The 11,702-nt window shown below is 39.3% G+C and overlaps 2 protein-coding genes across 3 annotated transcripts in view; both read left to right on the plus strand.

Moving 5' to 3' along the window:
• Positions 1–10,221, plus strand: part of LOC116672143 (patched domain-containing protein 3) — a 27,699-nt gene extending 17,478 nt beyond the window's left edge. The window contains exon 7 of the mRNA XM_032503791.1: positions 10,210–10,221. The gene's annotated coding sequence lies outside the window, so the exon portion shown is untranslated. The remainder of the gene's footprint in view (positions 1–10,209) is intronic.
• Positions 1–11,702, plus strand: part of gpr158a (G protein-coupled receptor 158a) — a 68,481-nt gene that overhangs the window by 6,928 nt on the left and 49,851 nt on the right. For both annotated transcript variants that reach the window (XM_032503789.1, XM_032503790.1), the window contains exon 2: positions 7,887–7,992. In XM_032503789.1, the coding sequence (XP_032359680.1) occupies positions 7,887–7,992 (106 nt within the window). The remainder of the gene's footprint in view (positions 1–7,886; positions 7,993–11,702) is intronic.

The raw sequence follows: 11,702 nt of genomic DNA on the forward strand, positions 1-11,702 counted from the left end.
AAAGGATCATGTTTAAGCTTGTGCCAGTGCCATGTTCACCTCTCCTTCTTATTATTCTTGGTTTAAGTGCACACAGTCTTTGTAAATGGAGACGTCAGAGCTTATTTCTCTCGTTTCAAAAGAAATATCCATATGCTCATCATTCTTGTGCAAATCATTATTGTGCAAATATAGAACATACAAAAAAAAACACTATACATATTAATAGTCTGTTACAGTTATGGCCATTTACATGGCATCCACAGCAGAAAGAAATTAAAAATCTCCACTAATAATCATCATTTAAAAGATGTAACATCACAATTTGGATGTTTTAGTTCCCCAATTTTACACTATACATTCTAAGCAGGATTGGAATAGTGTGTTTATACCGCAAAAGTGACATGAAAAAAGTTATAGCACATACTTAAAGTGGCTACATGGTGTATGTAACATTCAGATGGGGGTGACAAAGTAATGGATCTCATTTGGTTTCTGTTTGTAAAGTTTATTGGCAGTTGCATTCCAAACTCACATGTTGAACAATTAGCCTAATGTTGGTATGCAGGTTACATGAAAAAGGTGATTACTCAATGGAAAACTCATCACATTGCTTTGGATTTCTCAGCCCAGTTCCGTCAAAAGTTCCTTTGAACAGAGCCGCCACACACACGTCACTTGTCACGTCTTCTATCTGAAATATGTGTAGAAATTGAAAACGATCAAGCAACCAGCCTACGGTCAGTGTTGTGAGACTAGGCGGGTAAAATTAAATTTTTAAATTTGTGATTTTATGGGCTACTTTTTGGACCATTTGGGACAATTTCCACCAATGGAAAGTTATGCTATATTCCAATAAATCTCATATGAGTAATATGATTCAAATTGACAGGACACTAGAGTCCATTAATGTTAGCTCCACTGGCAATAAAAAAACTGTTAATTCTCAAAACCAAATCAGTTTTTTTATTAACTAAATTGACAATTATATAATATAACTATTATCATTATTATTCTGCCATAGCTCTGTAATAAAGGATGTCTGTTCATGTCAGTGAAAACTTTTATCATTCAGCCTAATGCAACTTTATCTAGAACACTTTTATTTTATTTTATGACTGATTATTTTTTAGTAAAAGAAGTCATACAATAAAAGAAAAGTGTTCTAGATAATGTTGGATCACGTTAAATGTTAAAAGTTGTATAATAAGTTTTCCTAATTATACTGATGAAAAACATTGACTTAAAAGCTGAAGATAAAACACTCTCTAGTCTCTAAAGGGCCGGGCTAAATATACTTTGTGTCAGTCCAATCTGGCAACACAACATAGATCCTAACTTTAGTTTAGCCAGGAGTTCTGACTTGTCCTCCTCACAGTGAAGAAACAGGTTCACACACCTGAACGAGCACAGGTGATTACTAAAATATCAATTTACCGGTGGCTAGCTAGCAGCTAAGTAGACAGAACATATGAATAAGATAACGTTGCGGTTACTCGAGACGTGTATTCTCCCTCTTTTGGCTGGCGGTGGCTAGGCTAATCTCCCTGGGAACAGTCTCTCTCCACTGAGCCCACGGAGAACGACACACGGCCCTCTGTCAAACTATCGGTAAGACACCAAGCTAGCTGCCTCAGTTCAGTGTTAGCTTAGCCTCTAAGCTAAAGTACGACCTGCCCTGTGTTAAACTCAACAAGCTGAGCTTTTAATTACATTTCCCAGGACTTTTTTTAGTACAAAATGGTAATGTATACTAACTTAATAACAACAAGAACAGTATACTACGGTATAGTATGTCCTGTGTAGCTACTTCAATGGAATTGGTCTAATTAGCGCTTGTTAGCTAGCTAATAATTCACAGAATCAGAAACCTTTTATTTCCATGTAGGTTTGCATATTAGGAATTTGTTTTGGTGCATAACAATGCATAGCAAAAGAGAATTTAAAATGGAAAAATGTACAATAGAAAATACGTTATATGTCTTTTAAGTGGAAGAGCTGTACAGTTGTGTGCAGGAATGTGCACAGCCGTACATGCTATGTTGGACCATGTAATGTTTCATTATTAAATTAAACATTTTTTTTTAACGTAAATGCATATGGAAAGCACTTACAATGATTAACAAAATTGTTCATATCAGCCATGTTATCAAACTGCAGTCTCTTCTGAAAGATAGCTTATAATAGCTATTGATAGAATAGATACTTGTGCTTGATCTAGTGTTAGTCTTAGTCCATTCACTGCACTTGTTTTACCACATCTCTGAGAGCAATGGGTTTGCAATGAAATTCACTAGGTCAAAAATATGTCTTGTGCTTCGACTATTTGAAATTCAGACTTTATCAGAGCCTCCTGTTCAGTATGGAATGACTAAATGTACACTTCAATCTCAGACCATTTTCTGGGCCTGTATAGAGCTATAGGCTACAGCTCAAAGCGTATAGGACTGACATTCAGTATTCAAATACATCAAAGACTGACTTGTAACAAAGAGGGCACACAGAGGCTTTCATTGCAAGAATGTTTCGGTGAATATCCTTTTGTAGCCCATAAGCAATTACCTAGATACATCTACAGTCAACTTCAGGAAACTAGGGCTAACATTAGCACAGTCTGACTGGTCTGTCACAAAGACCACACAGCCCCTGGTGGTAGGAGGCTCCTCTCTTTACTGGCCTGGCCTTTAAACCCACAAATAATGGGGGAGAAGACTCCATTTCCTGGGGCACAACTATCTCCTGCTCTCTGTGATAATCTTTTTGGCCACTATGATGCTTCTACTTCATGTTCCCTGTTGCCACTCTGAAATTACAACCCAGTCTTTGTGCTGCCTGAACGCATTTTTAGTTGCCGTCTCCCTTTCGGACCGAGACCCACATTTGTTTTTTCCTCCAAACAATTTTATATGCCATATGTCCACTTTGGCTGGGATGCTAAAGATAGCCTGGAGAGTTAGAAAAAAAGGAAAGAACAGGTTTTTTCATTCTTTGTATAGACTCAGTTTTACAAGCAAAACCCAAACAAATGTTAACTCTTAAGCTGCCAGTGAAACAGACATTTTGATGAATCCTACATCCAGTAATTGTGCATTGTGTGTTTCAGTGGACTCTTTCCTACCCTTATTACATACAGGAGAATTGAAACAGAGGTAATTTCTCAGCAAAACAACAAGCAGTGCAGTGGGAAAAAGTGAGGTCAGTTTGCCCCAAGGCAGAACCGGAGCAGCAGTTATTAATGACAGAAGTACTAGAGCGTTGCACTCGTTGCCTGGTGTCTTGTCTCGGCAGCCGGTTATAGTAAACCAGCTGCTATATACCTGGAGAGGGAGGGAGAGAGAGAGAGAGAGAGAGAGAGAGAGAGTTCACTCTAAGGAAGCGGACAGAATATTGTCCTCTCATTGATATCAATGATTGAATGTTATGTCATGGTTTGTAATATTACTACATGTCAATATTTAAAAATGACTGAAGATATTATTTTGACATATTATGACGTCAGTCAGTGCTGAGGTGGCTGCATGAATAATAAATCAGCTATGAGCTAGTTTCACATTGCCAGACCTTCCTTCACAGTGCTGCAGAGGAGGGTCTGGCTAGTACGGTATAGGAGGAAAAACATGCTCTGGTTTATTGGCATTTCTTTAAACCAATCAAAATCGTCTTGGGTGGCGCTAAGCCCCAGACACAATGACGGTGCCTCTGCGAAATAGCCTTGGGAAGGAACTTGTTTTGGTGGAACACGTGTACGTTGAAAAGATGTTTTAGTCGTGCAACAGAAAACTCAGATTGGACAAATAGTTTAGCTATCTGACTGGATTCAACCTGCAGAGATCTGAGGAGCAGTTAATCATGGTTCTCATAAGCGCGTAGTCCACTTTTGCTAGTTTGACAGCAGAAAAAAAGGGTCTGTAGGCATACGCCTAGGCACATTTTACTAATGCGCTGTTAAAAAACAATGAAATGCTGCGCTATTACCTTTAGACCTGTTTTTTGTTGGTCAATGTCGTGATAAATTCTCAAATTCCTCAAGATAGCAATGTGACAAGAATTCACCTGAATACACCTCCCTGTAAGACCAGCACGCCCATGTGCGCAAAGATGGGCGCATGTGCATTTGCTATTTAAACGATGTGGGCGCCAGACAGTCTTAAAATATCCAAGACCCTTGTGTGCTGCAATAGCGTCCTTAGTGTTTATTTGGTGATGTTTGTGGAAAAAGATTGTGTTCTTTATAAAAAATGTTGTGTATGTGAAATGCCTTTTTTCATTGGTACACATTATCTGGGTGTCATAACATTTGTCAAACTGAGCTATAACTCTGGAACATGTCCTCTACAAAGTTTAAAGTCAGTATTTATTTTCTAACAACACTTACAGTAGCTTCGGGCTGCTCAATTTATAAATCTGCCAGGAGGGAAACTTGTATGTGGGCTGTAGGTTGCCAAGAGACCGTTCAGAGTTTCTTATTAAAGTGCATATATCTGAAATGTTAAGTCTTATATTAAACACACAGAATAAAACCAGGATCTACTTTACACTTCAGCTGCAGCTGTCAGATAGAAAAGACATATGCCACACCAGTGAAAAGACGGTCAGAATCAGAGAGACTGACCATCACAGGCACTGACCTTTTTATAGAGCTTTAGGCAGCTAAGTAAGTGTAAATCTTGTGTAAAGCAGCCGTGTTAGAAGTTCCAGCCTGGCTCAGCTGGCCAAAATAGAGCTAAGATTCCTAGCTAAGTTGTGTGTGAACATTGGATATGTAAGTGAAATTTCTTTTGTATTGGTATTGTGTAATTCCGTGTGAGATGGGCCCCTTTGCAGCATGCCACGCAAATAAAATATCATTCATCATTCCTAGCTTTCCAAGCTACCGTTGCTGAATGTTTTGTTGTGTTAAGTGACCTATTGGCAGGTTATCGTATCTCCCTGTTATTCTGAGATTTAGCTCAGATTAAGATACGGTACTGGCCCTCTTTTATTTTCTCTCTATCTACTCCCACTTGGCTCTATTCTCAGGAAACATGGCATTTCTTTTCATTGTTGCGGACGACAGACAGATTTATGTCCCCCTCAAAAAATCAGATTCTAACACTGTGAACCCACTGCTACAGTGTCTACAGGATTAAGGCTCGGATGTCCTTAAACTTTCTAAATTTTAATGAAAAAAAGACCAAAGTCATGGTCTTTGGTGCACTTCTCTGACCTCCTCCCAAGTTGATTTGGTTTCTTTGGCCAGTATCGCAAGCCGATTGTAAAAAATTTGGGTGTAAAATGGACTCAGAACTAAATTTGACAGCCAGATTAAAGCAGTGGTGAAGTCTAGCTTTTTTCAGTTAAGGCAGCTAGCAAAAATTAACCAGTCCTCAGAGACAAAACTTTGAGACAGTAATCCATGCCTTTCTGACCCACTCGGCTGGATTACTGTAATGCACTTTATATGGGGGCTAGCGGGTCCTCCATTGCTCGTTCAGCTTGTAAAATGCTGCTGCACGTCTTTTAACAGGCACTAGCAAGTATGACATATTTCACCTATTTGTAGCTCACTCCACTGCTGCCCGTCAATTTTAGGATCATTTTAAATTCTTTTAATTGCTTTTAAAGCCTTGAATGCCTTGCCCCCCTTACTCTCTGAGCTCTGCACCCTACAACCTAGCCATCTCTCAGGTCAGCTGACCAGCTGCTCCTGACGGTGCCTAAAGCTAGGCTTAAGCTCAGGGGGGACCGTGCGTTTGCCGTTGCAGCTCCAAAACTTTGGAATGGGCTGCCTCTGCACATTAGACAGCCCTCCTCCTGTCTCATTTTAAAACTCTTCTTAAAACCCACCTCTTTCTTTGGCTTTTAACACCAGGTGAGTGATGATTTTATGTGTATACCTTTACCACTGCCGCTAGTGAATTTTGTTGTTTTTATTTTATTATACCTTATTATATTTGTGCTTTTTTTGTTTTCTATTTATTCTGTATGCATTTGTGCAGCACTTTGGAAACCTTGGTTTGTAAAATTGTGCTATAAATAAAGTGGATTGGATGTGATTGAAGATATGGACAATTCCCAAAAGCAAATTTATTTAAAGTTTTACAGTCACTCGTTTGAATTTGGCATACAGCAAATAGTTCTATGTGTGGGGGTAGTTCAGAGCAGATGTTTTCCAAGTCTGACATAATTATATAAGTCAAAGAAGGGGCATCTTAATGTTGATTTGGTATTTTATCCAATTTCTTTAATTCATAAAGCTGCACTCAACTGTCTGGCAAGTCACCAGTTATGATATATATATATATATATATATATATATATAATTTGTTTTTAAGGATGTATCATTGGTTTTGCAATGGGTAAAATACCAGACCAGGATCGCTCACTCGTATCAATTCAGATATTGGTACTTTTTATTGCTAAAAGCAGCTACTAATGTGCAATCAGGTCATGGGAGATAAAGGTGTCATAATTTAAGAGGTTAATGCATTATTAATAGGCTACTTTTGAATATATTTTGATTACCACCTTATGATTTGCCAAATATGAGGCTTTTTTAATCTTCTCTGTTAATTACTTTACCACATGCATGTTTGAACACCAGATGGTTTTTAATGGTAAATGATCAATCTTTCATTATGTGAATTCTCTGTGTCACTACCTGATGTGAGTCGAGTGCAGATGTGAGTTGCCCATGCATCACTTTGCGACGAGTATGCTAACAAGAGACCTCTGTAATGTCAATACAGTAAAAATTGACCTACATAACAAAGTTTGTTCACTGCTGGCTACAAGTTAGCAATCAAACACAAGAAAGGCTGTCATGGCGTTTTGAGCTAACGTTAGCAATCAAACAGTCATAGATAGCCAAAATGATCTTCTGTTATTGTTTGTAATGAGAAAAGTTAATTATTTGATGTACTTCACAAATTTCAGTATGACACCTTATGCCGTAAACTCTTTAAATCTGAGCATGCGCAACTCACGTCTGCACTCAACCAGAGCCGGTCTGACTCAACTCACATCGGGTATGACACCCAGAACTAACGAGGTGATCAGTGCAGCAGAGATGCAAATACTGCAGCACTAAGAAGAGTGCTCATGTGACCAGGAAATGCTAGATCCTTTTGTAACTGGTATCTGTCATAGTCACTTAAAACAAGACGTATCAATAGTATTTATACTTTGGGGCACGATTCTCCTCAATTTTCTACCACAATATTGACACCCAATCATTTATTTTCAGCATTCATCAAATTTATTTTAACAGTTCATTCCCAATCTTTGAGCAGACTGATCTCATGAAATGGTGTATGTACAGTGTGACACTCCAATTTGTATGCCATTATTGGCGTGTTATCAAGATGCATACTCGCTTTTTAGCGTGTTTATCAATGCAGTTTGGCCTCCATTGAGTTACATTACCTTACGATTGTGTGTGAATTTGCACCGTAGCGAGTAGAATGAAAGGGGGAATATCCGCGTAGGGAGGTTGGTTGGGGTGGTGTCTGGGTAAAACAGGACTTTCACCCAGGAGACCGGGGATCGTGTCCCATTTGTCAAGTTTCATAAACTCAACCGTCGGTTTCTTTTTTTAATAAAGCAAACCCCATTCTTCTTTTTTTTAAACCCAACCCCCATGTCACGTTTCCTAAACTCAACCATCGCTTTCTTCTTGTGATAACATGCCTAGTGGCGTGTATGTTTACGTCCGCTGTATACAACAAAGACATACACATGGATAGCTCAAAATGCGTACGGAAAACACGCCACTTGGGTTAAGGAAGTTGGCCGGGATGTTTACACAAAGTCCCAATGTCATGTAGCTTTGAGAAAGACCAGCCATTCTCTGTAAAAATGCAGTTTACTTTGCACTGACTTTCTTAATGTTTCAACAGCCGGGTTAATAGTGTCCTCCTGTTTTGCAGGGGCGTGGTGCGAGTGGACATTAATCTGCAAGATGTTGATATCGACCAGTGCTCCACTGATGGCTGGTTTGCTGGAACCCATCGATGCAACCTGACCACTATGGAGGTGAGTGAGCCGAACAAGCGGATGAGACAAAAGATTGATTTGCTCTGGAAAACTGAACTGTAGCGCACACACATTTAGTCACATCTCCACAAGGCACTTAACAGAAAAGCCCAAAATCTGTGCAACATTTGACAAATGGATGGTAATCTGATTCCTTTTAAATGATTCTGTAACAACCTACTACCACTTAACTAAACGCTACAGAATATCCTTTAAAATGTCGTTTTTAACATCTCCTTTGAGATAGGAAATCTGTTTATGAGGAATTAGGATGACTTGTTTTCAAAGCAGATCAGTGCTTGGCAAAAAGTGACAGTTTCAGATATTTTGCTTGCTTTTTGTGTTTCTATTACAGTATGCTATACAATAGGTACACTGTGACAAAGAGGTAGTTATCCTTATAAATTTATCTGTCAGTGTGTCAAGGTTGCAGTGAAAAAATATGTTTTGGTCACACATGAAGCTTTGTTAAACACACCTACAGCCTGTTATTACCTCTATCAAGGCTATGTTGTCATGAAGTATGATGTGTCTTTCTATTGAAACTGAATGCACAGCTTTGCGTGAAACTAGGTGGAAAGATAGGACAACACTTAATCTGTGGTTTTATTGTTCATCCTGCTGAACAGTGTTGTTTTAGACAACCAACAAGATACAGTATGAAGACTCCAAATCATAAGGGTCTGTTCACAGGGTCAAGAAATATATTTTACTTAAAGTTTAAGGGATGATGGAGATTGAGAGTTGGAACCGTGCTCAGCCTTGGCAGAGGAGAAAATAGCCAGGCCATTTGCACACTGATGAAAAATAGCCTGTCTCAAGGCCCTGGAACATTTGGCCTCTTGGACAAGATGATAAAACTCTAAGCGCTCTGCTGTTTTTAAGAGTTTGTCAAACATCCACATCCTCCGTTTTGTAAGGAAAACTGTTGTTCATTATTATTTTCAACAATGCAACAATATCTTTGCTTTTAAATGGTTGTATGACTTAAATCTGCCTTAATTTTAAGGCCACTTGTGGGCAGCTGAAACAAATTGTAAACACAACACTTGCACATATCACCTTTTAAGATGATATGTCAAACTTGCTAGCAAATAGTTGCCTATTAACACATTCAGCAACTATGGAGCATCATTATCATTTATTTTGACTCGTGTTTGTGGTCACCTGGTGGATGTAAGTCCAATATTCTCTCTCTTTTAGCTCTGTTTTGATCTCCACCAACCACTGAGAAAAATCTAGCTCCTTAGCTGCTTAATGTTCACCAACTAGTTGCTGTCTTTGTCTATGCGCTGTTTGGGGCTTGGCAGGTATAGTGTACTGTGGGTTTGTCAACTGAAAACAACCTGAGAGCACCAGAAAATTATGCTAAAACGATTGGAAGTAGAGGGAGCCTGCAGAGTCGGCAACCCTTTTCATTTACAAGTAGTCATGTGTTTCATTTTTTTCCTTCAAACTTACGCCAGCAGTTAGCCTAGTAACAAATAATGCCATGATTTATGCCAATTGACAGCATGCTTTGCTAAAACTATTTGTCTTAATATTTTTTGCCTGTTTTCATAGTAACCTTTCATTTGCAGAGTGCTGCTGTCTAGCTAGCAGCTAGCATTTTGGTTAATGCTTCTTACCTCCCGGTTCAGTCTCATTGTTAAGAGTGATAGATTTTGAAGAGGTCAGACTCCTTCATAATGCATGTGATGTAATGGATTTTCGTGAGCCTCTTTGAATAATTAATCACTCTCTTTGTCTGAGTACTTCCACCTTTCTTTGGACAGTCAATGTCAGAGACATTTAACATCTTTGCATCTGTTAGCGCTAAGTAGCTACCTTCCTGGTCCTAAAGTGCACGACCAGGTAAATCAGAGGTGATGTGGGAGGCTGATGTATTTCCAGCTAGGAATAGAAAGCACAACTGCCGTGTAATCAAGTCTTCTAGGACTGTGTGTGTGTGTGGTGATGTGATAAAAAACGCTTTGGGAGGGATGGCCCGTATTTGCAAGCAGGGATTAATTTGGTGTTATTGCTGTATTTTTTTCCCTCATGCAGGTATTCCCTCTGCATGTGCAGCTATTTGTTATTTAATGGGTTTCTTTGGGGCCATTTGAATAAAGCCAATCACTTCAGACTGCTATAGATCCACATTAGGAGTATTTTCTTTGTTTTATTGGAAACAAAGCAGTGGGTTTACTTGGTATTGGAGCAGTTTATTTACTTAAGTGTATCATTTACATAGACACATTTCAATTCCACCCTCGGATGCTCTTTATAACTGCATTCCAATAACACTGCACCTCCACTTAAATGTAGACTCCACATTCTGTTTTGCATGCACAACACTGTTAGGATTTATCCAACATCTATGAAGTTCTTTCATCACACATCCACTGTTGTGCTTGTGCTTCTTAGCAGTGTTTTAAGTGCCACAATTCCAGCAATTGAATTTGACAAAAAACAGTTGTTCCAGCCAGCCAGCCAGCTCCCTGGCCTCCCCTCACATCCTGCCTCTCAAGCTGCTGTTTGCCCAGCCAAGCATGCAGCCAGCTCAAACTCAGATGGAGGCAGATGCTATGGATGACTGATTTAGCAGGCACGAAGAGGAAGGCAAAACCAAATGAGGCTCAGACTGTTGACAAGAAAAATACAATAACCCAACAGTGTCAGAAACTACTGGTTATTTAAAGGAAACGCTATTTTAAAATCCAACAAATTGTTAAGTTGTCTTTGATTCTTTTCTCACTAATGAATTTCACAAAACCCTACCTGAGTTAAAGAAAAATCCCACCCAAAACACATAGTATGTCAGAGTAGCATTATCTGTTAATAAACACATAATTCTAACTAATAAATACATATAAGTTAGTTGATTCATATTCACGTTTAAATAATCTTACAGTACCATAGTTTAGGGCTGCACAATTATGGCCAAAATGATAATCACGATTATTTTGATCAATATTGTGATCACGATTATTCTCACAATTATTTGTTGATTTTAACCAAAACAAATTTTATTGTCACATAGGCTCAGAGAGACGGCTGACTCATCATGAACGGGTCCAGCACGGGTCAAACGGCAGATACACACGACGTGTGTATGAAACGTCTGTATCGTCACTGCGCTGCATTTTTATGAACTATGATATTCTGGCCATGGGTCACATCTCTGGCCCAGGTCCAGCAGCTCCGTCTCCCACCCTGTTACTCTACCAACTGAAGTTAGTTGCATTCAATAACTTCTTTTGTGTTCTTCGCCGTGGCGGCCGCGATAGCAGAGTTACCAGCGGAAACACTGGTACAAATACAAGTTTGCCCCTCATATTTAACAATATACAGCTGTGTTGATAACAATTAAAACTGTAGACAAATATCAGAAGTGTACCGGCGCTGTGTGGCAGGGCTGCGCGGAGTGTAAGAGGAGAGAGAGGAGAGGAGAGATCCAAACACAAGCACGGCTTTACAGAAGAAATGGGTCACGTAACGCAAAATTAAACCCGATCCATATGACAACATTGCAGCGGATGCGAGGACATTATGTGCATTACATGTGTGACATTACTAGCACCGCCACCAACTAGCACTGCTCACTGCGGTTGTCTAACACAGATGGGACAAAATGTTGCGTTTACTGGTAAACTGGTGAACCTTGAGACCAACATTAAACGATTGCTATCTGTTGAATTTTCCTCCCGTTACTCTGTCCTCTGTGACTG

This window comes from Etheostoma spectabile, chromosome 22 (genome assembly GCF_008692095.1).
Source record: "Etheostoma spectabile isolate EspeVRDwgs_2016 chromosome 22, UIUC_Espe_1.0, whole genome shotgun sequence".
Taxonomy (NCBI): domain Eukaryota; kingdom Metazoa; phylum Chordata; class Actinopteri; order Perciformes; family Percidae; genus Etheostoma; species Etheostoma spectabile.